Consider the following 24,073-nt stretch of genomic DNA (forward strand, 5'->3'; position numbering starts at 1 on the left):
GAAGCTTCATACTCCTAAGCTCCTCCCCCGGCGGCGAGCCAGGGAGAAAGGATGGCCGGCCGGGCGGCGCGGTTGGTCCTGCTAGCTGGGGCAGCGGCGCTGGCGAGCGGCTCCCAGGGCGACCGTGAGCCGGTGTACCGCGACTGCGTACTGCAGTGCGAAGAGCAGAACTGCTCTGGGGGCGCTCTGAATCACTTCCGCTCCCGCCAGCCAATCTACATGAGTCTAGCAGGTAAGCCCCACCCCCACGGTAAGCCCCGCCCATTTGTCTTGCCCCCGCCCCCTGCGCCCCCAATACGCCTCTGCAATCCCTGAATCTTAGTTTCCCCACGAGGTCTCTTATGAATGTGAGTGAAGCCCCTAAGGTGATGAGAGCCTTACCAGCCTCTCTTACTTTCCCAGAAGCTTTCATTTACTTATTTATTCAGTCAAAAGGGTATTTATTAAATACATTCGGGCTACAATGTCTAGGAATGGCACAGAAATCAGACCAGGGTCCCGCCCATTGGGACTCACAGTCCCCACGGGGACATGAGCCTTTTCAAGTGCAAGGCAGAGAATGATTTGAGCCCCTGAAAGACTCTTTGATTAGGAAGCATTTGGGATAGGAAGGTGTCAGTTCCGGCTTTGAAGACGTGGGGGCAGGGATCATCTTGGAACGTTTTGTTTGAAGGAGGGACTTTGGACTGGTACATTCGATTTGGACCATAGTGGGCAAAGAACCAACGTATTGAGCACCCACTGTGTGACAGGTGTCACAATATGTCAGGTAATTTTTATCACACCCTTTGAGATAGTTTCTCTAATCCCAGTTTTACAGATGGGGATTAGAGAGATTAAATGCCCTGCCCAAGGTCACACAGCCAGTATGTAGTAAAGTGGAGTTTCCAGTTCTGGCCTGTTTGACCACAAGCTTGTCCTCTTTACTATTATACCACTTTGCATTCCAGACAGAGGGAACAGAGAGAATGGATGCCCTGGGCAGATGTGGGCACATCCAGGAGCTTTATTTACTCAGGGAGCAGGGTACATGAACAGGAGTAGTGACCAATACGGTTGGAAAGGCAATTTGGAGCCTCAAAAGTCAGGTTGAAGAATTTGGGCTTCATTTTCATAGGAAGGGGGTAAGATAGCAAGAACTCCTTCCAGGAGAGTAAGAGCAAATCCTATATTCAGGAAGGACAAACATAAACCCAGGTTTCCATAGATGAGTTCATCAGATGCCAACATCTTGATGGACTTGAGCAAAAGGAGAGGAAATGTCTGCCAAGGTAGAAAGATCATCTGAGCCCTGGAGTTCAAGACTAGCCTAGGCAACATGACAAGATGCCTTCTCTACAAAAAATAAAAGAATTAGCCAGACATTGTGGTCTCGCTACTTGGGAGGCTGAGGTGGGAGGATCGTTTGAGCCCAGGAGGTCAAGGCTGTGGTGAGCCATGCTCTCCCCACTGCACTCCAGCCTGGATGAAAGAGCGAGACCCTGTCTCAAAAAAAAAAAAAAAAAAAAAAAAAATGCCGGGTGCGGTGGCTCGTGCCTGCAATCCCGGCACTTTAGGAGGCAGAGGCAGACAGATAACCTGAGGTTGGGAGTTCAAGACCAGCCTGACCAACATGGAGAAACCCCATCTCTACTAAAAATACAAAATTAGTTGGGTGTGGTGGTGCATGCCTGTAATCCCAGCTACTCGGGAGCCTGAGGCAGGAGAATCGCTTGAACCCAGGAGGCGGAGGTTGCAGTGAACCGAGATCGCACCATTGCACTCCAGCCTGGGCAACAAAAACAAAACTGTCTCAAAAAAACAAAAAAAAGACGAATATCTCTAATTGCTCACTAAAATATGCATACATACGTACATACACCTTCCCCTATGTGTACATCTCATCATCTCTCATTCATTCAAATGGGAAGCTAGAATTTTGAGATTTCTCCTGGTTCTCTCCAACTTACAGGCCCTCTTGGCCTACATTTGCGCTTGGACCCCATTCATGTTCTCTCTTTCCTCTCTGTGCTGGGGAGTTCACCAGGCCACATTTGTCTGTTTCAGGCTGGACCTGTCGGGACGACTGTAAGTATGAGTGTATGTGGGTCACCGTTGGGCTCTACCTCCAGGAAGGTCACAAAGTGCCTCAGTTCCATGGCAAGGTGAGTTGGAGGGTCAGGGTAGGCATATGGTAGTAGCGTGGTAGGAGTAATATACCCCCTGGTTGGACCACACTGTCCAAGCAATCTGAGGCATGGGGTAATGCGTGTGTGTTTGGGGCAGCTACCTGTTCTCCCCAAAATCTGCTGGTTTCCATAGAATTGGATAGGACCCATGTGTCCTGCCTCTGGATTTGGAGTAGCAATATCTGGAAGGCTTTGGAGTCTCCCCAGAGAGTGATGCTGGGCCTCTTAGAGTGGTTGAGATGCCCACCTTACTGCAGGGACAAATTCCCTTACCTACTGTGGCTTGTTTCCTGTTGCTTCTCCAGTAGGGGTCTGGATTCATAGTAATATGCTTCAGCTTGTCTAGCGAGGCACAGTTTGCTGGTACCTTTCTTTCTTTTTTTTTTTTTTTTGTTTGTTTTTTTTTTTTTTTGAGACGGAGTCTACCTCTGTCGCCCAGGCTGGAGTGCAGTGGCATGATCTTGGCTCACTGCAACCTCTACCTCCCAGGTTCAAGCAATTCTCATGCCTGAGCCTCCCAAGTAGCTGGGACTACAGGTGTGTGCCACCACACCCAGCTAATTTTTTGTATTTTTTTTTTTTTTTTTTTTTAGTAGAGATGGGGTTTCACCATGTTAGCCAGGATGGTCTCAATCTCCTGACCTTGTGATCCTCTCGCCTCAGCTTCCCAAAGTGCTGGGATTACAGGCGTGAGCCACCGCGCCTGGCCTGCTGGTATGTTTCAATCCAGTATTATCTCATTCTGGCCTGTTGAGGTTGGCAGGAAGTATTCACCCCAGTTTTTCACAGAGTAAGCTGAGGCTCAAAGGACCGTGGTCAGTGGTAGAGGAGGGGTTGGGACCTGTGTCTTCTGGATGGCAACTATCACCAGATGAGTCATCTACCCTGACCCATCTGGTCTTCCCAGAGATCAGGGCTTACAGTGCTGTGCCTGCTGGCCAGGATGGGGGTATAACTCTTAACTAGGCACTGGAGGGTGGCTCATTAGTCTGAAGAGGTACTGAACCTGAGGCTTTGGCCAAACTCCAGAGCTGAGGACCCAGCTGAGGATCTGTTGCTGCAGCATGTCAAGAATAGGTGGACTGGGCCAGTTGAGGGTTGCCTGCCCCTCAAACCTCCTTCATCTGCTCCTTTTTCAGTGGCCCTTCTCCCGGTTCCTGTTCTTTCAAGAGCCGGCATCGGCCGTGGCCTCGTTTCTCAATGGCCTGGCCAGCCTGGTGATGCTCTGCCGCTACCGCACCTTCGTGCCAGCCTCCTCCCCCATGTACCACACCTGTGTGGCCTTCGCCTGGGTAGGTAACCTAGCAGGACTCCTGCTGTCTCCTCTTATCTAGGAAGGTGGAGCTCTACATCCCTATTAACACCCAACAGGGCTTCTACTTACCAGCTTCCCCTCTGTTTTCCAGGGCTAAAGTTGCAGCTGCAGGGTGGTAAAGCCTGGGGAGAAAACAGGGAGGGTGCTGAATCGGGCCTTACCTTTCCAGCAGAGCCCTAGGTCAGGCTGTTTGGGAAGGAGAGAGGAAAGAAGGGCATTTTTCTTGTCCCGAAGAAGGAAGCCACTAAAAGACCCAGTAGGACAGTTTACAAACACAGAGGGGAGATGGGGGGCTAGAGAGGATGCTGGGACCACAGGTCTTTCCAAGGGCCCTTCTGGAGGACTTGGAGCAATCTCAATTCCAGCCCAGGCCTGGTGGGGAGTCACAGCCATAGTCTCTGTGTAGAGCTCAGCCTAGTCTTTTTTTTTTTTTTTTTTTTTTTTGAGACAGAGTCTCGCTGTGTCACCCAGGCTGGAGTGCAAATGGTGCAATCTTGGCTCACTGCAACCTCCACCTCCTGGGTTCAAGCGATTCTCCTGCCTCAGCCTCCCAAGTAGCTGGGATTACAGGCACGTGCCACCACACCTGGCTAATTTTGTATTTTTAGTAGAGACAGGGTTTCTCCATGTTGGTCAGGCTGGTCTCGAACTCCCAACCTCAGGTGATCCACCCACCTCGGCCTCCCAAAGTGCAGGGATTACAGTTGTGAGTCACTGCACCTGGCGAGCTCAGCCTAGGCTTAGACCATCCCTGGAGAAGCCCAGGTATGGTTACATCTGCAGGTGCAGAAAGGGCTGTCAGCTTCACAGTATGGCTGGTCTAAAGAGCGGTATTCAGGGCCTGGTATTGTGTGATAAGCACAGACTGGGGTGCAGATATGAACCGTGATGGCCTTGGGAAGGGTGTGAGAATAAAAGGTTGCAATGGATGTCTCTAGGTCAGAGCTACCCCTGTAAGCCTTAAGGAAAAAATTTCCATTCACTCACCTTCCTGCTCTCACAGAAGCCATTCACTCAGGTATTGAGCACCTACTATATGCCAGGCACTTTGCTGGAGATCCAGAAGTCTGCCCTCTGGTGCTAATCATACAATTGAATGTAAGAGTACAACTATGAAAAAGTGCAGTCGGGGAGAGGTGCTTCAGGGGTGTGTGTAAAGGCAGACCGAGACCAGCATGGGGCCGTCAGGGAAGGCTTCCCTGGGGAAGGGGCATTAAAGGTAAGGGGGGAAGGGGCATTAAAGGTAAGGTGGGAAGGATGCATGAATGTTAACTAGGTAAATTTGAGAAGAGTAAGGGAAGGCTTCTAAAGAGAAGTCTCAGAAAGTGCCCAGGTGGGAGAGAGGGAGGGTCGTTCCAGGCAGCCTGACATGCAGGAAATCAGAGAGTGGGTGTGAGCTGGGCGGACTGATGGGGCCAGCCATGGAGAGCCTCACATTGGAGATCTTGACTCTCAAAGCATCAGGAAGTACGGAGGGATTTTATTTTATTTTATTTTATTTTATTTTATTTTATTTGAGACAAAGTCTCACTCTGTTGCCCCAGCTGGAGTGCAGTGGCACTATCTTGGCTCGCTGCAACCTCCGCCTCCCAGTTCAAGTGATTCTCCTGCCTCAGCCTCCTGAGCAGCTGGGACTACAGGCATGTGCCACCATGCCTGGCTAATTTTTGTATTTTTAGTAGAGATGGGGTTTCACTATGTTGGCCAGGCTGGTCTTGAACTCCTGACCTCGTGATCCGCCCACCTCACCCTCCCAAAGTGCTGGGATTACAGGCATCAGCCACCGTGCTCGGCCTACGGAGGGATTTTAAATGAGGGTTGAGGAGAAAAGTTGTTTCATGAATAGATTTGCCCTTTGGAAAGCTCATTCTGGCTACTGTGTAGAGAACAGATTGAAGGGGGCGGGAGTGGATGCAGTAGACCAGTTGGTAGTTTTAGCACAGGGCCCAGTAGCTAGACTAGAGAGGTGGCATGGGTCTTGGGCATTGAAGAGAAGTACACTTGAGCTGTGTTTTGGAGGTAACATTAAAGCTTTTTAAAAATTTATTTCCTTAACAAATACATACATAGCTCATACTGTATGCCAGGCATCACTCTAAGCATTTTATAAGTATTAAGCTTGTTCATCCATAACAAGTGGCAAAAGACAAATTACAGCAAACTTACTTATAGAGCCAATTGGCTTTAATTTGTGATTCATGAATTGGTGCAGCCTCCGTTCTACAAAATAGAATGCAAGTTTCCATTGGGCAATAGCAGAACAGTGGGTTTTGTAAGGTGGGAACCAGGAAACAGAACAATAGAAAGAAACCTGATTGGTTAACATCAGATTTTTTTTTTTTTTTTTTTGAGACAGAGTCTCGCTCTGTCACCCAGGCTGGAGTGCAGTGGCGCCATCTCTGCCCACTGCAAGCTCTGCCTTCCGGGTTCACGCCATTCTCCTGCCTCAGCCTCCCAAGTAGCTGGGACTACAGGCGCCCACCACCACACCTGGCTAATTTTTTGTGTGTGTATTTTTAGTAGAGACGGGGTTTCACCATGTTAGCCAGGATAGTCTCGATCTCCTGATCTCATGATCCGCCTGCCTCGGCCTCCCAAAGTGCTGAGATTACAGGCGTGAGCCACCACGCCCGGCCAACATCAGGTTTTTTTTATAAGGGTTAAAGCAGAGGAGACTTCCTTACTTGGGTAGACTGGACTCTCCTGTTTTCAGGAAAAAGTGGTCTGTTTTGGGACCTATCAGTTACCTTAAAGTTTCAGTTTGAAGGTCAAGTGCAGTGGCTCAGGCGTGTAATCCCAGCACTTTGGGAGGCCGAGGCGGGCGGATCACCTGAGGTCAGGAGTTCAAGACCAGCCTGACCAACATGAAGAAACCCTGTCTCTACTAAAAATACAAAATTAGCTGGGCATAGTGTTGCATGCCTTTAGTACCAGATACTTGGGAGGCTGAGGCAGGAAAATCACTTGAACCCGGAAGGCGGAGGTTGCGGTGAGCTGAGATCATGCCATTGCACTCCCGCCTGGGCAACAACAGTGAAACTCCGTCTCAGAAAAAAAAAAAAGTTTCAGTTTGATTATGTGGCATTTAGCATGAGTGACTTCATTTTCGTCTGGTCTCTTGGGTCTAGTGCAGGGGCTCAATCCAGAACAATGGCCTCCCGTAATTTTTGTTTAACGCAGCTTATAGGTATTATTATTCTCATCCCCAGTTTATGGATGAGGAAACCAAGGACTGAAAAGGTTAAGTCCAGCCACAGGTCACCGAGCCAGGGTTTGAATTCAGGCATCTGGCTCCAGAGTCCACACTTTCAACATCTTGGCTATGCTGATAAACTTCAAGAGTGGATTAGATGAGGAAAGAGCAGTAAGGGATGACCCCTTGTGTTTCTGCTTATAAGACAATGATGGAGGCCGGGCGCAGTGGCTCACACCTGCGGTTCCAGCACTTTGGAAGGCTGAAGTGGGCGGATTGCTTGAGCTCACAAGTTCCAGACCACCCTGGGCAACATGGCGAAACCCCGTCTCTACCAAAAATACAAAAAAAATAAGCCAGGCCTGGTGGCACATGCCCGTAGTCCCAGCTAGTAGGAGGCTGAGGTGGGAGGATCACTTGAGCCCAGGAGGTCGAGGCTGCAGTGAGCTGTGATCCTGTCACTGTACTCTTGTTGCTCTAGCCCGGGTGACAAAGGGTGACCTGTCTTTAAAAAAAAAAGACAGTGATAGAAGCTGTGGGTGTGGATGAGATCACCCCAGGAGAGCCTAGTGAAAAGAGAAGGGATCTAGGGCAAAGCCCTGGGGAACCCCAAAATGTAATGGCTGGCTAGAGGAAGATGAGCCAGACACAGAGGCAGAAGGAGTAGCCGGAGGGGCAGGTGGAGAACTGGGAGATAGTGTGCTTGGATTGTGCTTCCCGGGATGAGCACAGGAAGGGGAGAGGCTTCTGCTGTCCTGAATTTTACACGTGAGAACTGAAGGAGACCCCGGAATCTGGAGATACAGAGGTCTCTAGGGCCTTAGAAAAGCTGATAGATGGGGTGTGCTGCGAAGTCCAGGCCGAGCCTTAGACTTGGGAGGTGGGCGTGGGAAGGAGGTCAGGGAAGGAGGCTGTTAAACCTCTGGGAAATATTGACCCTCCTTAATACTTCCTATTCTACAACTATTAATAATAGTTGTGATAAATTAAGGAACAGGAGCCATGTGACAGGCTTGTCTAAAGCACTTTACATACATTTCCTTATTTCATCCTCATAGTACCCTGATGAGCTCTGAGTTAGATTCAGAGGGGAAAAAAACTTGCCCAAAATGCACAGCTAACAAGTTAGCAAGGAATAAAGACAGGGTTGGTGTCCAGGGCTGTCTGGCTCCAGGGCCTGAGAACTTAGCTCTTCTTCTAGGCCACTCCATGTCCTGTGATGAGTGTCCATTGAGCGTTTGCTGGGGGTGGAGACAGGGTTTAGCACTTGTGGAGGCTGAATCCCCTGCCCCAGGGAGCTAAGCATAGTGGGAGGTGCAGTTCTGGGCAGCCTGGGCAGCAGACGGCAGGCAGAGTCAAGGGGTGCTCCGGTAGAGAGCCCTGGGAGTCGTGAGGTGGGGAGACAGCGTCCTCTAACTGGGGAAGTCTGCCAGGCCAGGGAAGCCCGGGGAGGAGGAGAGGTTTCATCTGGGACTTAGACACATACATGTGTGGGGCAAGGCTTAGACACATACATGTGTGGGGACAGGGGATTGAATTCCAGCATTCCAGGAAACCTTGGCCCCATTGTAGCTGTGTGAATAGGAGTAGAAGAGTAGATGGAGCAGAGAGGCCCCTGAGTGCCAGGCTGAGAGCTAGGGGCTCTGATGTAGGCAGGGCCTGGCATCGGCACACACTGTCACAGGCTGGGTGAGATAAAGCCACCACTTCCTGTGTAGGCCTCTTGGAGCGAAGCAAATTTAGTCCTGGCTAAGAAAGCAGGAAGGGCAGGGAAGCTGAGGACGTTACACCTGTCTGCTTTCCTTTGGGGTTCTTCCACGGACACTGCTTGTCTAGGCCCACAGCGTGTACCACCCACTTGTCCCCACCTCTACTAGAGAGCATGGGACAGCCCTGCCTGAACTCTGAAGAAGCTTAGAGCCTTCTTAGGTCGGAGGGTCCCACCCCTTGTCTTCATAACATGTGCCAGAGGCCAGGGGTCACTTCACAGATCTGGTCTTGTCATCCCTGATTCTTGGATTTTTCACCTCAATGGTATCTGCAACTCAGCTTCCTTCTTGGAGAGGGGGGTCACACTTCCCCAGGGTAGCCTGCAGTCCAGTGTGACTAAGGACCCTAGAGAAAAAGTAGCAGATGGCCGGGCATGGTGGCTCACGTCTGTAATCCCAGCACTTTGGGAGGCTGAGGCAGGTAGATCATCTGAGGTCAGGAGTTAAGACCAGGCTGGCCAACATGGTGAAACCCCGTCTCTACTAAGAATACAAAAATTAGTCAGGTGTGGTGATGGGTGCCTGTAATCCCAGCTACTCGGGAGGCTGAATTGCTTGAACCTGGGAGGCAGAGGTTGCAGTGAGCCAAGGTGGCGCCACTGCACTCCAGCCTGGGTGACTGGGCGAGACTCCATCTCAAAAAAAACAAAAACAAAAACAGAAAAAGCAGGAGATGTTAGATGTTGGGGTGGTAGAAGGCAGATAGTTGGGCCCTGTGTGTCTTATGGGATGTGGGGTTCTGGGACATGGGACCCCCTCATGCCCTCACTAGGCCTTCAAGAAACAAAGCCTCAGAACCCACACTCCTGTGGATGGCCTAGTTTGGCTTTCCCAGTTGCTCTTGGGCTTCCCAGTTGCCCTGTGAGTTTCTGCAGGAGGGAGGGATCCTGAGCTGTATGGAGGGTGCAGCAGTGGACTTTGACCTGGGCCTTCTGGGGCACTGAGGCTCCTGATTTCTGTTGGGGTGAGGATAGGAAGGCAAGGTCCCTCACCCGCTCCGGGCTAAGTCTTGGGGGAAGGGTACCTCAGCTTTGCCTCTGGGAAATGAGGAGACCCCGCCCTCCAGCAGGACTCATGATAACGCTGGCACAAGAAGGCAGCCCTTGCCTTGCCATTTAGGCCTGGGCTTGGGCTGGGGAGCAGCCAGGCGGTGGGTGGGGAGCCTACCAAAGCTCCGCATACCATGTCTCTTTGACTTCACGGAGTAGGGGCCCCTGCTGTGTGCCAAAGCCAGAAGGCCAAACCAATTCCCCAGGCCTTCATCCAGTCAGGAAAGGTCCTCAGGTGTAGAGAGGAGGGTGAAGTGGTGGGAAGCCCAAACCGTCTCTGTAGAGTGGTTTGTGTAGGTGGGGACTGATTCTTCTCTTCCTCTGTTAAGCAAACTACAAGAAGAGGTAGGTTGCAGCTGTAGTAGAATGATGGTTAGACTTCAGGAAGTACTTCCCATGGTCAGACAAGAGCTAGTGGAAAAGGCAATGGCAGGAAATCAAGGGATCCTCTGGGATCGTGGAAAAAGCCCTCCTTCTCCCATCCACATCCACCTTTGTCTCCCTTCTCTCAGGAGTGAGCTGGGGCTGGCCTGCCCTGCCTGAGGCAGGGGGTGAGACATTGTGGCCTCCAGAGGAGCCCAGGATGGCAGCAGGCGTCATATTTAACATTCTGCCTCCCCCACTTCTGAGACACTGAGCTATTTTAAGCCCCACTTGTCCCCACCGCCATGGTGTCAATGACAGCCCCGAGCACTGGGGCTTAGCGCCGGGTCGAATTCCTGACAGATCTGGCTCACTTGGCATCCAACCAGTTTCACGGCTGTGATATTTTTGTCTCGATTTTCTTATTTCCAACAGACTGAAACAGCCTCTTGCTCTCCCTCCACCCAGTCTCCTATTCCACCCCCACTGGCACCCTGCCCCTGGCCACCCCCTCTCCTCAGTGTTTACGCAAAGCTCTGGGTGCCTGCTGGGCAGCCTGTCGCCCTCCTGGCCAGTTCCCCTCCCTGCCCCCCTTCACTTGAGCGTGGCGAGGAGTCCGAGAGTAGCCGTGCCTTGGCATCTTGGAGCTCTCCTTCCTTCCAGAGCCCATCTTTCCCCTTTGCTTGCTCTTGATGACAAACTCTGAGTGAGGAGAAATGGATCTGTTCGGTTCACATTGATGGGAACATGGCTCCAGAGGAAGGAGGAGGGGCTCTTCCTATAGCTGAGGTGTCTCCGTTCTGGAATGGAGAGACCCTGGGGCCCCATAGTTTGACCTCAAACTTTGTGACCCTTGCGGAAAGGGAAGTTGAGGGGCAGGTGAAGGGGCGTGGTGAGAGTCAGTCTACTGGACCTGATGAAGGAAACTGACATTGATGGGCACCTACTATGGACCAGGCAGCAAAATCAGCAGCCATTCAGAGGAGTTCCTTGGTGCCAGGCATTCTGCAGACCTCGTCCTCATGGCCTCCTGTGCAGTGAGCATCATTATGAACCTGTTTTGTAGGTGAGGCAGTGGAGGCTCACACATACTGGGTTATGTGTCCAAGGTCACACAGCTGCGTAGGGGCTGAGGCAGGACTTGAATGCAGACTCTGTCTCATTGTGAAGACTGGACACTCTTCCCCCAGTCTGGAGCTGTGGAGGTGGGCCTAGGCAGCTAGGAGACCACCCCTTCTCTGCCTAAACATCCTTGGCCTGCAGGGAGAGTGGGAGGCAGACATCCTCTTAGGCCTCAGTTCTATGGGAAGCTGACGGGGTTCTGTGCTGGTCAGGCAAGTGGAGAGAACACTCATGTTTCAGCCTGTCCTGGGCTCTGTGCTGTACGCTGTATTTGTATTGCTCATTAAACCTTTATCAACTATGATTATTCCCATTTTGCAGATGAGAAAACTGAGGCACAGCAAGGCTAAATAACTTGCCCAAGGACACACAGGAAATGCAGAGCCAGGAACTGAACCCTGGCAGTCTGGCTGTAGGGCTTGCATTCTTAATGATACCACTACCTCCCAAATCTGAGGAAAGGGTGAGAAGAGGAGCACCCCCAGAGTGGGATGCTCCCCAGTGGGGAGGGGCTTTTCAGGGGTGCAGAGGCCAGGCTTCAGGTGGGTCTCTGTGAGTGGAAGGCACCCAGGGAGGCGGTTGGAGAGGGGACCCAGCAGCCCCACCCATCCTGTGGCCCTACGCACATGTTTGACCGCACACACACCCCCTGCTTTCGGTGTTCTGAGCCACTTAGCTCAGTCCTGCAGTCCTCTTCTCACCTCCCCCTTCCTGCTGTGGGTGACAAGGAGGCCTGGCTGGCTGCCAGTCCCTGCCGCCTTCCTCTTCTCCTTCCCACATTGATTGGCTCCAGGGCCACTCTCCTCCCTAAGGATGTCCCTGTTCCTGGCCTGCCGGGGAGAACTGGTCCATGTGATTGCCTGGGTCCCGTCTCCAGCCCAAGCCTGCTCCTCTCCCCATGCTGACCCTAAGCTTTTCAGACTGTGGGAGCAGTGTCTGAGAAGCCACCAGGTTCAGTCCTGTTGTGCAGCCTCCATGCCTGTCTCTGGGGAGGGGGCTGCAGCAGGGCAGAGCCTTGAGTCTGGTGGAAGGGACAGAGTGGCCATCCTCAAAGGAGGAAGCAGCCTGCCCTAGACCACACCACCTAACGCCAGGCTGGAAAGGAACTGAAGTTTCACTTGAGCCATGATTTGTCCCGGGGAAAGCTTGGGCTGAGAAGGGCAGGGCCCTTTGACCAGGTCAAGAGGAGCAGAAGCAGCAAGGCTCAGCCCAGAGCCCAGGCCAGACAGGTGCACTAGGCGGCCTTGCGCCTTCCAGAGCTTGGCACCCGGAAAACCTGACTGGCTGTGCAGCAGTTCTGCCCCGCCTGTACCCCTTCTCCTCCCATTCTCTCCTGAGCTCCCGAGACCTGCATTTTAAATGCATCTTACTGTCTGACCTGCCTGCTACAGTGCCAGACAGAGTGTAGCTTCTTGCCCTCTCCCTCTGTCCCCTGCCTGGCCAGTTTTCCTGGTATATTGGAGCCAACTGAGCAGTTCCTGGCCTTTCCTCATCTCCGCCAGGCCTGTCCCACCCTAGTGCATCCCTCCCTACCTCCAGGCCATTCCCGGCCTGGCCTGCTGTTCCTTTGGTTGTCACGATTTCCCAGCCCTTCCCTTCAGCCCACCCTGCTTTCAGCAGTTTGGGCCTTTGCTGTGGACACAGCAGTCCCTGAAGAAAGTGCCAGCACCAACGCCCACAAGCTCTTAGGCTCATTCGCTAGATAACTTTTGTGCTCTCTCCACGCAGCTAATTTCCAGGAAGAAGGCCTCAAACATTCCCCTGGGCCCTGGCCCACCACAGCCCCTCCAGTCCTGCCCTCTACTCCTCCCAGGCTCGGGAGCAGCCACTGGTCTGGCGGGTTGGGCAGGCCCAGCCAGGAGGAAGCTGGGCTTGGTTCACCCTCCTCCTGGGAGCCTGTGCCCCAGTGGGATCTGCTTGATCTCCCTCCCCTGCTGCTTGGAACACACCCCAAGCTGGCTCGAGCCCCTCCACCCCACCCACCTCATTCCCGCCCCCAGAGGCTGAAGTCACTGGCTCCCCTGGGCCCGGGTGGTGCTGTCAACACCTGCCGGTTGGAGGAGGAGGCAAGGCCCCTGGGGGCTGTTGTCTTAGCAATTGAGTAACTAGGGAGCTTGGCTCTACCGGAACTGGTTCCCAGGCCAGGCCGGAACCTGTGGAGGCTGCAGCCCCCTGTGGCCTTGGGGGTTTGGGGTGGCAGGAAGTCCACCCCAGGGACCCTGGCTGGGTGGGGGTAGAGGGACATAGGTTTGTTCAAAGGGCTCCAGGGGCAGGAAAAGCACATTTCTTGTCCTGCAGAGCCCCTTCCCAAAGGTGAAATGGATGTGAGCAAATGGGGGTCCCTGCCTTGAGGTCAGGGTGGGGGGCAGCATGCTCACCAGCCCCTCCCTCCTTAGGTGTCCCTCAATGCATGGTTCTGGTCCACAGTCTTCCACACCAGGGACACTGACCTCACAGAGGTGAGCATTCCTCCAGCTCCCCCTCCTGCACAGGGTGGTCCCAGAGGAGCCCAGAAGTGGGCAGAGGGGCTCTAGAGGGTCATGCCAACTCCCTCTGAGGAGCACTGGGAGGAGTATGGGGTGGGCATCCTAAACCTGTTGGTGCCCTTGATCCTCAGTGAGCCTCATCAGGTGGGGATGAGTATTCACTCTTCTTGCCTGATGAGGCAGCTGAGCCTTCGACAGGGGGACCACATGCTTAGGGGCACCCAGCCAGTGAAGGGTTGCCACAGGACGTGACCCCATGGCTGTCAGACTCCACACTGTGCTCTGAATTCTGTGCAGCGTGGTCATGTCCTGGAGCCTCAGCAGGAACCCTCCACTAGCGTCCCTAAAGCCTTGTTCCTGGGCACATTTTTAAAAACTTGTACGGTGATGTGAACACAAGACTCAGTCGGAGTGAAACAGTGATAGGCAGGCCCAGGACCCCGGCCCCTCTCTGCCACCCCTCCATGCCCCCATCCCCGCGGGTCCTCTCCATGAAGCCTCATGCTGGTCCCTCACCACCCTTCCCTGTCCTCAGAAAATGGACTACTTCTGTGCCTCCACTGTCATCCTACACTCAATCTACCTGTGCTGCGTCAGGTGAGCCTGCCTGGGTGGCTGCAGGGGCAAAATCGAACCCTGGGGGCAGAAAGGGGTCACCCAGCCTTCCCCTGGGGGCCTTCTTCACTAGTCTCCCAACACCTACGCCCCCCCACCCCCAACACATCAGCTGTCCTGGGTGAGGACTCTGGGGTAGGACTGGGGGCCCTGGCTCCTGACAAGGAGCTGTAGCACTTGCTGCCCAGCTGTGGCCTGTTTGGTGGGGAGAGGGGTAGTGACTTCAGGGGCCATGCACCAATGCTGGGGGGAGGAGATGCTTCAGGGAATGCTGCTCTGGGGATGGGCCACCTGCCCTCTGAGCAACCCTGGACGGTGGGGCAGGACCGTGGGGCTGCAGCACCCAGCTGTGGTCAGTGCCTTCCGGGCTCTCCTGCTGCTCATGCTGACCGTGCACGTCTCCTACCTGAGCCTCATCCGCTTCGACTATGGCTACAACCTGGTGGCCAACGTGGCTATTGGTGAGGCCCTGGGGGGCTTGGGCCATCTGCAGAAGTGCTAGCTTGGGGTGCGAGTGGGAGGTTGGTGCCATTCCTGGAGAAGGAGGTTCTAGAGAGACTCTTGGGGTAGAGGAATGGAGAAGAATTTGAGGTGGGAGAGAGAGGAGGCTGGGAGGAGAGTCCGAGGATGATCCTGGGGTCAGAGAGCATGGAGTTGGGGGCGGCCTTGGGGAGAAGGAGCCGAAGGAATGAGTCTCTCCTGCCCCCACTGGCACCCAGGCCTGGTCAACGTGGTGTGGTGGCTGGCCTGGTGCCTGTGGAACCAGCGGCGGCTGCCTCACGTGCGCAAGTGCGTGGTGGTGGTCTTGCTGCTCCAGGGGCTGTCCCTGCTTGAGCTGCTTGACTTCCCGCCGCTCTTCTGGGTCCTGGATGCCCATGCCATCTGGCACATCAGCACCATCCCTGTCCACGTCCTCTTTTTCAGGTGGGTGCTGCCCCCTGCCTGGTGCTCACCTTCTTTGGATCCTTCCTTGCCCACTCCTTAGGGGAGATTGGGGGCTCTGTGTGCCCATCCGCCCCCTCCCACCTTGCCTGCATGCACCCCACCCTTGTCTCCATGCGAGCTGTCAGAGCTGTGTGCCTCAATGGGCTACTCCTTCGGCCCACAGCTTTCTGGAAGATGACAGCCTGTACCTGCTGAAGGAATCAGAGGACAAGTTCAAGCTGGACTGAAGACCTTGGGAGCGAGTCTGCCCCAGTGGGGATCCTGCCCCCGCCCTGCTGGCCTCCCTTCTCCCCTCAACCCTTGAGATGATTCATTTTCTCTTTTCAACTTCTTGAACTTGGACATGAAGGATGTGGGCCCAGAATCATGTGGCCAACCCACCCCCTGTTGGCCCTCACCAGCCTTGGAGTCTGTTCTAGGGAAGGCCTCCCAGCATCTGGGACTCGAGAGTGGGCAGCCCCTCTACCTCCTGGAGCTGAACTGGGGTGGAACTGAGTGTGTTCTTAGCTCTACCGGGAGGACAGCTGCCTGTTTCCTCCCCACCAGCCTCCTCCCCACATCCCCAGCTGCCTGGCTGGGTCCTGAAGCCCTCTGTCTACCTGGGAGACCAGGGACCACAGGCCTTAGGGATACAGGGGGTCCCCTTCTGTTACCACCCCCCACCCTCCTCCAGGACACCACTAGGTGGTGCTGGATGCTTGTTCTTTGGCCAGCCAAGGTTCACGGCGATTCTGCCCATGGGATCTTGAGGGACCAAGCTGCTGGGATTGGGAAGGAGTTTCACCCTGACCATTGCCCTAGCCAGGTTCCCAGGAGGCCTCACCATACTCCCTTTCGGAGCCAGGGCTCCAGCAAGCCCAGGGCAAGGATCCTGTGCTGCTGTCTGGTTGAGAGCCTGCCACCGTGTGTCGGGAGTGTGGGCCAGGCTGAGTGCATAGGTGACAGGGCCGTGAGCATGGGCCTGGGTGTGTGTGAGCTCAGGCCTAGGTGCGCAGTGTGGAGAGGGGTGTTGTCGGGGAAGAGGTGTGGCTTCAAAGTGTGTGTGTGCAGGGGGTGGGTGGGTTAGCGTGGGTTAGGGGAACGTGTGTGCGCGTGCTGGTGGGCATGTGAGATGAGTGACTGCCGGTGAATGTGTCCACAGTTGAGAGGTTGGAGCAGGATGAGGGAATCCTGTCACCATCAATAATCACTTGTGGAGCGCCAGCTCTGCCCAAGGCGCCACCTGGGCGGACAGCCAGGAGCTCTCCATGGCCAGGCTGCCTGTGTGCATGTTCCCTGTCTGGTGCCCCTTTGCCCGCCTCCTGCAAACCTCACAGGGTCCCCACACAACACTGCCCTCCAGAAGCAGCCCCTCGGAGGCAGAGGAAGGAAAATGGGGATGGCTGGGGCTCTCTCCATCCTCCTTTTCTCCTTGCCTTCGCATGGCTGGCCTTCCCCTCCAAAACCTCCATTCCCCTGCTGCCAGCCCCTTTGCCATAGCCTGACTTTGGGGAGGAGGAAGGGGTGATTTGAGGGAGAAGGGGAGAAAGCTTATGGCTGGGTCTGGTTTCTTCCCTTCCCAGAGGGTCTTACTGTTCCAGGGTGGCCCCAGGGCAGGCAGGGGCCACACTATGCCTGCGCCCTGGTAAAGGTGACCCCTGCCATTTACCAGCAGCCCTGGCATGTTCCTGCCCCACAGGAATAGAATGGAGGGAGCTCCAGAAACTTTCCATCCCAAAGGCAGTCTCCGTGGTTGAAGCAGACTGGATTTTTGCTCTGCCCCTGACCCCTTGTCCCTCTTTGAGGGAGGGGAGCTATGCCAGGACTCCAACCTCAGGGACTCGGGTGGCCTGCGCTAGCTTCTTTTGATACTGAAAACTTTTAAGGTGGGAGGGTGGCAAGGGATGTGCTTAATAAATCAATTCCCAGCCTCACCTGCCCTTGTTCAGCTCATTTGTGTGAATAGGGTGGGCTGGAGGGCAGGAGAAGACAGTTGTGGCGGCAGGGGCAGGTCCCAGAGCTGGCTGGAGGCAGTAAACAGAGGTGAGGTCTCTGCCTGGGCACGTGGCATGGGGAATGGCAGGCCCCAGAGGCAGAGCTGGGCAGAACTCAAGTCCAGTTGTGAGAGGGAGCTGGAGCCAGTTCTTTCCCTTTCACTTCCCTCGGCCATTGTGCTTCAATCATAACACCCCCACCACCTTGCAGATTCTACTTCCATCTCCTCATGATCCCCACTCTCCCTCGTTCTGGTCTGAAGCAGTCTGCACTGTTTGTGACTTCACCTCTCTGAGCTTCACCTGGAAACAGACTAGCAGGACCTGCTGCTGAATGCAGGAATGAATGATGCGATGGATACAATGGCATATCACAAGTGCCTGGTGCACTGCAGGTGCCCGGTGAGCTCCCCCGACCTTGGCCTTCCTTAGTTTGGGAAGAATGAGTGGTACAGAATGCTAGCCTCAAGGAAGCTTCTGGAAAAAAAGCCTAGGGTGAATGTCTCCCCTACCCTGACACTCAGATCTCTGGGCCCTTGCTGCTTCCCAGGAGAGCCACACACAGCACTGACCGCAGCGGCAGGGTATTATTTCTTTATTAGGTGCCACTTCAAAGAACAGGGAATCCAGGTGGGTGGGGGCCACAGGGCACCAGGTACAGCCCTCACAGCCCAACCTTCTGAGCCCAGGCGAAGAAGACGCCCTTGACATCATCTACGCCTGTCTGAAGGTGGGCAGGCATGATATAGGTGCGGAGGTCCCGGACCTTGTAGCCACTACGCACTAGGGCCTCCCTCACCTCCTCCTCAGACACTGGCACCACCGTCAGCCTGGCCTCCCCAGCCAGGTACCACGACTCCTCCAGGGCCCCGATGAGGAGGAGGTGCCCCCCAGGCCTCAGCAGCGTGGTGATGTGGTCCAGGGCCCGCTGAAAGCTGGCAAGATCTGGGCTCACAGCCTCCAAGCAGAAGGCAGAGACCAGGGCGTCAGCAGGCAGGGGAGCTGGGCTCCCAGCACCCAGGGGCTGGGGCTGGTGCACGTCGATGGGCAGGACCCGTTTCACCCTGGCTCGCAGCTGGCGCTCCTTATCCTGCCAGCATTCCCTGTGCAGGAGGCACAAGGCAGGGCTCAAGGCTGTTCTACGCTCAGGCCTCTGTTGCCCCAACCAGCCACTCTATGCGAAGCCTCCTCCCCAACCCTCACCCCCCAGTCCTTACCCCTTGCCCTCAATGAGGCAGGCATGTTGGCTGTACATGCTCCAGTTGAAGGCCCCCGGCTCCTCCTGCAGCCAGCGCCCCAGCTCCTGGCGGTTGACCTCCAGGAAATCTGTCATGGTGATGTCTTCAAAGTGGCTGCAGGCGCTGAGCAGCTGGTACACGGTGGGGCCTGAACCAATGTCGATGAGGGTGCGTCCGGACACTTCACCTGGGCAGGGCAGAGGAAGAGGGTCCTGGTGCCAGCCAGCCCAGGCAGCCCCTGCCTCCTTACCCTTCCCTCCCCTGCATCTCCCTGCCTCTCTCTAGTTCTTCCTTCTCCTCTGCAAATGTGTCTCCATCTGGAAAAAGCATTGGCCCGAGTTAGACTGAACCCAGCTCCAACATGGGCTGCCCTTCGGAAGGGAACTTCACCGCTCTGAGACTCAGGTTTCACATCTAGAAGACTATACCTACTGGCCAGGCGCAGTGGCTCACACCTGTAATCCCAGCACTTTGGGAGGCCGGGGCGGGTGGATCCTAAGGTTGGGAGTTCGAGACCAGCCTGACCAACATGGAGAAGTCCCATCTCTACTAAAAATACAAATAAATTAGCCAGGCACGGGGGCGCATGCCTGTAATCCCAGCTACTAGGGAAGCTGAGGCAAGAGAATCGCTTGAACCGGGGAGGCGGAGGTTGCAGTGAGCCGAGATGGCGCCATTGTACTCCAGCCTGGGCAACAAGAGCGAAACTCCGTCTCAAAACAAATAAAAAATAAAAATAAGTAAATAAATGAAAGTAAAATAAAAAGAAAGAAAACAACTATACCTACCAGCCAGGCTCAGCGAGGAAATCCTGGCGGTTTCTCACCCCTGTCCCACAACTGCCTCCATTTCCTCCTATGCATCTCCACCTCAGTCTGTCCTGCATCCCCCACCTTAGCTCTCAATTCTGAGCACTTTCCGCCCCCTCTCTCCACCTCTCTCTCCTCTGCCCCTCTCCTAAGGGATGTTGCTCCTTTTTCTCTTCTGTTTGCACCTCTCAGCTATCTCTTGTTTCTTGGTCCCCATCTGTCAGGCGCCTGGTCTGTCTCCCTTTCCTTCTTTTTATTTCCCTGCGCCTGCTTTCACTCCCCGACGACCTCTTGTCCCTCGTGCCTCAGTTTCCCCCGCTCACCGGTGGCGAAGGTCTGCGCCAAGCAGCGCAGCTTCCACGGCCCGACGCCGTTCGGGTTGCACAGGTCCCCGCGAGGGGGCGCGTAGTTGTTGCGGAGGTAGGCGCGCGGCTCGAAGCGCTGGTAGGCCGAAGCCACCGCCGCCTGGCCCGGGGCCGAGTCAGGGGCTGCGCCCGCAGCGGGGCTCTGGTCTGCGCCGCTCATGCTGCCGCCGCGGTCCGCCCAGTGCCCCGCTCGCCTCGCGGCCCCTTTTTCTACCGCCCGACCCCCGCCCCGACCGGTCCGCTGTGGGGGCGGCAGCTGACCGCCGAGCCGCCCGGGGCCACGTGCGCCGCATCCTCCCCACCCATTCATCCATCTCCCTTAGTGTCCGGGCTGCAGACACACCGGAGGTGAGTGGGGCGGCGGCTGCAGCGGCAATCGTTCCCCACACCCCCGGCTCCGTACTTGCTCCCGCAGCCCTCGCCCTCTGCCTCGCCTGCCCCGGTCCGAGTCCCGCCTCTGGGCGCCCCCCACCCTCAGTTCCTCACCCCCACAATCTTTAGACCCCCTCACCCCCGCCGGCCGGCCCCTCCCGTCTCTCTTCTCCAGCCCCCCGCAGCCATTCACCTCTTTTGCCCAGCAGCCCGCCCCTTCTCTTTCCTGATTCGAGGTGGAGACTGGGGAATTAGGCCCTTTCCCCAGTTTCCCCCTCGCAGCGCCCTCCGCGACGAGGCCCCAGACCCCGCCAGGCTCCCCTCCCTCCCGGACACCCGTCCCAGCACCCACCCTTCCCTTATAACTGCCACACAACTCCCCCTCCCCGCCCCTCCTCCAGGCCTCTCTCGTCCGTTCCTACGCCACCGGGCCCTCCAGCGCCACCCCCTCCCCACCCCGCCCCAGAAAGGACAGTCCGTTCCGGCCTCCGCTGTGGTCGCTCCGGGGGCCCCAGAGCAGGGCGCGGCACTGCCCGTCCGATGGCAGGCGCGATAGGGGAGGTGAGCTGTGCTAATGCACTTAGCGGGCGGAACAGCCGGGCCTCCCCTGCGGGCCCCGCGGGTTCCCAGCCGCTTATCTGGGGGCTCCCGAGGACAGAAGGTTCGGGTTCGGGTTGTTCCCGCCACTTCGGGGGCGGCGCCGGACCCGGGTGAGGGCAGAGGGCTTGGGCAGGGGAGGGGCAGGACGCATTCGCCGAGGGCCGCCGGGGCCACCGGGGAGCGCAGTCCGGGCCTTGGGGCCCAGCCGATTTGGGGTCCTGCGGATGTAGGGGCTCTGACCCCACTCCTCTCGCAGCCCACACTCCAGCTTCCCTCCGAAGGAGCGGCCAGGCCAGGCATGAAGATTCTGCTCAGCGCCCCAGGTTCTGGCTGTCAAAATGCCAGGGTCTCCCCACCTATCTCCCAGATGGGAAGCCAATTCTGCCTGTGGCATCTCCGTGGTCTCCCTGAAGACCCCTTCCTTCCCCTCTGGATGAGTCCCGGGCCCTTCTGCCCTGGGTAGGTCACCAGCCCAGCTCCTGCCACCGTGGGTTCCTGGCCCCGCTTGATGTGTGCCTCCTCCATGCCCTTCCCTCCCCCTTGTCCCCAGGGGAAAGTCTCCTTGGGAGAGGCAGCTAGGTTGGGACATGAGTCACCACAACAGCTGCAGGGGTCACAGAGGGGAGCCTGACCCCCTAGCACCTCCAACCTTCCCTGGCTTCCAGGGCAGGGGGTGTGGAGCGAGACACAGCTGAGGATTGATTCTGTCTGGATTCAGAACTGAGAGGCAGGTTAGTTTTGAGGTCACTGACCCCGTTCACACCCCGAGGCAAAGCCAAGGACAGTCCTGGCACCAGCCCCTCCATATTCTCCACGAGACATCATTGAAACAAACCCTGGATGCGGATGCCAGCTGGCTTGCTGGGTACCACCCAGTGCCAGGGGGCTGGACACAGAAGCCAGGACTGGGCAGCGGGCAGGGTACGGGAAGGAGACTGGAGACAGCACCCTGTTTACAGCTCTGTCCTGCCCCCACCCCCACCCCAAGTATGGGGTGTACCCATTAGCTCTGCCATATTTAGCTCAGATGTGGAGCCTGGTCCCAGAAGTGGGCATTGAGGGGACACCCATGGGCCAGCCCCCCCAACCACAAGGAAAGAGATGCAACTCTGGCACATGATTGAGCATTTATTGCGGCACTAACAGAGGGTGCTGGGGGCCCCACCATCCTTGCCTCTGCCCTTTTCACCTCCCCCTCCCTCCCAGCTTCTTCTGCCTAGAGCGTTCCAGATTCCCCTCACATTTTCCTGGATCAGGGCCACTCCTCCCAGGCACCTCTTGCCCTCACCAGTACCTTTTGTCCCTTCTCCTGGGGCTGAGGGTCCTCAGCTGTGCTGGCCCCCAACTCTCCACCCTTAGTGCCCACTGTCTCTGCCACCCTCCCTTTGGGAACTCAGGGGGCTCAGGCATCCTGGCCTCTGGCTCCCTCCTCCCCTAGCCCCCAACTCTGGGCAAACTACAAAGCAGCCATGGCCAGCAGCTCCCCTCCACAGTCCTAGCCAGGAAGGGCCCAGCCCAGGGCGGGCACAGCGGAGCCCAAGTCACAGTCCCTCTCAGCCTCTCTGTGCTTCCTGGGACATGGAGCGGGACAGGGAGCGACGAAGGGCACCGGGCTTGCTGACAGGCACCACAGGGGGCAGCTGCTTTGTGATCTCAGCCACCTCCTGGCGGTCCACACACTGGCCACCCAGGGCTGTCTCCAGCGCCAGCAGCTCCTGAAGCTGGATGGGGGTGTCCTCGCGCTCCTCCTTGGTGGCGCCCATCTTGGCAGGGGTGAAGATGGGCAGCGGCAGTACCCGCTGGTAGGGCAGCTGGTACTCCTGCAGCCCACGGCCGAGGATGCCCATCCGCATCACCAGCCAGGGCGAGCGCTGCACCAGCACCTGGCACTGCCCCTGCTGGTGGTAGGTCTCATGTCTCTGGGTGTCCTCCTCATGCAGGGAGCAGCTGGGGAGAGGGGAGGGGCAGTGAGCTCCTGGGAGCTGTTGCTCTCTGGGCACAGGCTGGGTGGGGGGCTCCCCTGGGCTGCTGGGACCTGGGGGCAGGAAGGGTGGTTCCCCTTTGCTCTCCCCATGGGGCATTCTTCCTGCCCACACCCCCAGAAATTTCTCCAGGGCTTCACGATCTGGCCTCATGGCTCAGTGAGGGTGCTCTGGGGGAGCAGAGGCAGGGCTCTAGCAGACCCACACTCACCCCTCCTCGGGCCGTGTGGACAGTGTCAGATCCTTCCATTCTGCCCAGAAGGCCTCCCGGCGCTCACAGTTCTCCTCCGACACCTCGCAGCTCAGCTCTGAGGTAGCCATGATCACTCCTCATTCTCTCTCCCCTCCCAGGCCCTTTAAATAGCCCCCTCCTCCCCCTTCTCCAGGGGCTATTTTCGGCCCCTCTGGTGTCAGATGCTATAAGTAGAGCCAAGACTCACTAATGGGGGGACGCCGGACCCAGGGCAGGGGTTGGGGTACCTGAACGCTGGCTGCCCCCCGGTCAGAGGTCTGGGGTCCAGGGTCCTGGGGTCAATGCCTCCAGGTGCCTGACATTACTCAGACACCATCTCATGCCAGCCACATGCCCAGCCTTCTGCCCCCCTGGCACTTGCCCTCTGCCCCACCCACTCCCCTTTGCAGGGAGGACAGCAGCTTGTCTGTAAACAGAGCAGGACCAGCAGGAACTGATGCCCCCTCTGGGCTCTGTACCAGGGCTGCCAGGTCCTGCCCTGGCTGCGCTCTCCTCTGCCTGGGCTCAAGGGCATATCCCCAGAAGGGAGAGTGCAACCACGTCCTCAGGCGCCTGCACCAAAGGCCTAGTGCCTAGTCCCCAGTCACCCTCACCACACCAGCAGGGGCAGAGACAGTCAACTCCATGCCTGGGAACCTGGGGCATGAGCCTTGGCCAGGTGTTTTCCTTCCCCATGGCCGGTGGTCAGATAAGTGGTCTTAGGAGACAGGTCTCAGGAGACAGTCAGGCTAGTAGGGGTGGAGGGCCCCCAGTTCTACCCCAACACCTGTGTTGGGTGAAATGGGAATCCAGGGGCTCTGATGGGTGATAGTCAGAAGGCCTGGCTCCAGCTCCAGATCAGCCATAAATAGGCTGTGTGACCATGGGTCAGTCCCTGCCCCTCTCTGGGCCCCTTTCCCCACTTTCTGGCCACTGCAAGAGGACCAGAAGAGCTCTGGAGCCTGCCCGCTCTGACGTGCTACCTGGGAGGGGACTGGCTCTTCTTCATGGGGAGCAGGGGAGACAGATGGCTGTGGGGACAGTCCAGCACCCCAGGAGTAGCAACTCATGGTGCAAGAGGCTGGCAGACAGGTGGTGGGTGTGGGGGGATGAGGAGTGAGAACACTGCCGAGTGGACAAAGGGTGGCAGGAGAGGCAGTGACAGGGGCTGAGCTGAGGACCCTGTGGGGACGGCAGAGATCCCAGGAGCACGTGGGTGCAGAACTGCAGACTATTGATTACTGAGCACTGTCCCCGGTTCTTCATATCTTTTAATCTCATAACAACCCTGTGACATCAGTCCCATTTTCATAAAGTAGGAAGCAGAAGCTGAGAGAGGTAGATTCGCCCAGGGTCACACACCTAGGCAGGACCGAAACAGGATCCACCTGGCTCTGAAGAAGCTGGCTCTGCTGGAAGCCTGCATGCGGGCAGGCAAGGGGGCAGGCCAGCCGGGAGGGAGGAGGAAGGCAGGCAG

General features: G+C 56.5%; 4 protein-coding genes across 9 annotated transcripts; 2 read left to right on the forward strand and 2 right to left on the reverse strand.

Moving 5' to 3' along the window:
- The first annotated feature begins 51 nt into the window (after positions 1–51).
- Positions 52–16,938, forward strand: PGAP3 (post-GPI attachment to proteins phospholipase 3). Of its 6 annotated transcripts, XM_511460.8 has the most exons (8): positions 52–232; positions 2,047–2,144; positions 3,308–3,460; positions 13,376–13,438; positions 14,001–14,062; positions 14,405–14,541; positions 14,800–15,004; positions 15,189–16,938. In XM_511460.8, the coding sequence occupies exons 1-8, from the start codon at positions 52–54 to the stop codon at positions 15,250–15,252; spliced, it is 963 nt and encodes a 320-aa protein (XP_511460.1). In that variant the 3' UTR covers positions 15,253–16,938. The 6 variants fall into 6 exon arrangements, 5 of the variants coding, with proteins under 5 accessions (XP_511460.1, XP_009430529.1, XP_009430530.1 ...); XM_009432254.5 differs by lacking the exon at positions 14,800–15,004; XM_009432255.4 differs by lacking the exons at positions 14,405–14,541; positions 14,800–15,004.
- On the forward strand, positions 15,369–16,091 carry LOC129135264 (uncharacterized). Its single transcript, XM_054671566.1, has one exon. The coding sequence runs from the start codon at positions 15,369–15,371 to the stop codon at positions 16,089–16,091; it is 723 nt and encodes a 240-aa protein (XP_054527541.1).
- A 638-nt stretch (positions 16,939–17,576) lies between the features above and the next one.
- PNMT (phenylethanolamine N-methyltransferase) lies at positions 17,577–19,804 on the reverse strand. Its single transcript, XM_511459.8, has 3 exons — positions 19,369–19,804; positions 18,216–18,423; positions 17,577–18,101 (listed from the first exon to the last, which is right to left on the reverse strand). Exons 1-3 carry the CDS (start codon positions 19,718–19,720, stop codon positions 17,663–17,665), a joined length of 999 nt encoding a protein of 332 aa, XP_511459.3. The 5' UTR covers positions 19,721–19,804; the 3' UTR covers positions 17,577–17,662.
- A 1,693-nt stretch (positions 19,805–21,497) lies between these two features.
- TCAP (titin-cap) lies at positions 21,498–23,167 on the reverse strand. The gene is made up of 2 exons (XM_009432273.5): positions 22,576–23,167; positions 21,498–22,329 (listed from the first exon to the last, which is right to left on the reverse strand). Exons 1-2 carry the CDS (start codon positions 22,683–22,685, stop codon positions 21,936–21,938), a joined length of 504 nt encoding a protein of 167 aa, XP_009430548.2. The 5' UTR covers positions 22,686–23,167; the 3' UTR covers positions 21,498–21,935.
- Positions 23,168–24,073: the final 906 nt, after the last annotated feature.

Source organism: Pan troglodytes, chromosome 19, assembly GCF_028858775.2.
Source record: "Pan troglodytes isolate AG18354 chromosome 19, NHGRI_mPanTro3-v2.0_pri, whole genome shotgun sequence".
Taxonomy (NCBI): domain Eukaryota; kingdom Metazoa; phylum Chordata; class Mammalia; order Primates; family Hominidae; genus Pan; species Pan troglodytes.

What these genes read in the sequence shown, in the direction of transcription:
- PGAP3 (XM_511460.8), top strand. Translation starts at nt 52, where the DNA reads ATGGCCGGCCGGGCGGCGCGGTTGGTCCTGCTAGCTGGGGCAGCGGCG. An exon ending in CCTGTGTGGCCTTCGCCTGG is followed by an intron (nt 3,461 to 13,375) that starts GTAGGTAACCTA and finishes CTCCCTCCTTAG; the next exon opens with GTGTCCCTCAATGCATGGTT. An exon ending in GGGACACTGACCTCACAGAG is followed by an intron (nt 13,439 to 14,000) that starts GTGAGCATTCCT and finishes CCCTGTCCTCAG; the next exon opens with AAAATGGACTACTTCTGTGC.
- LOC129135264 (XM_054671566.1), top strand. Translation starts at nt 15,369, where the DNA reads ATGAAGGATGTGGGCCCAGAATCATGTGGCCAACCCACCCCCTGTTGG.
- PNMT (XM_511459.8), bottom strand. Translation starts at nt 19,720, where the DNA reads ATGAATGGGTGGGGAGGATGCGGCGCACGTGGCCCCGGGCGGCTCGGC. An exon ending in GGCGCAGACCTTCGCCACCG is followed by an intron (nt 18,424 to 19,368) that starts GTGAGCGGGGGA and finishes TGCCCTGCCCAG; the next exon opens with GTGAAGTGTCCGGACGCACC. An exon ending in TGCCTCATTGAGGGCAAGGG is followed by an intron (nt 18,102 to 18,215) that starts GTAAGGACTGGG and finishes CCTCCTGCACAG; the next exon opens with GGAATGCTGGCAGGATAAGG.
- TCAP (XM_009432273.5), bottom strand. Translation starts at nt 22,685, where the DNA reads ATGGCTACCTCAGAGCTGAGCTGCGAGGTGTCGGAGGAGAACTGTGAG. An exon ending in TCCACACGGCCCGAGGAGGG is followed by an intron (nt 22,330 to 22,575) that starts GTGAGTGTGGGT and finishes CCCTCTCCCCAG; the next exon opens with CTGCTCCCTGCATGAGGAGG.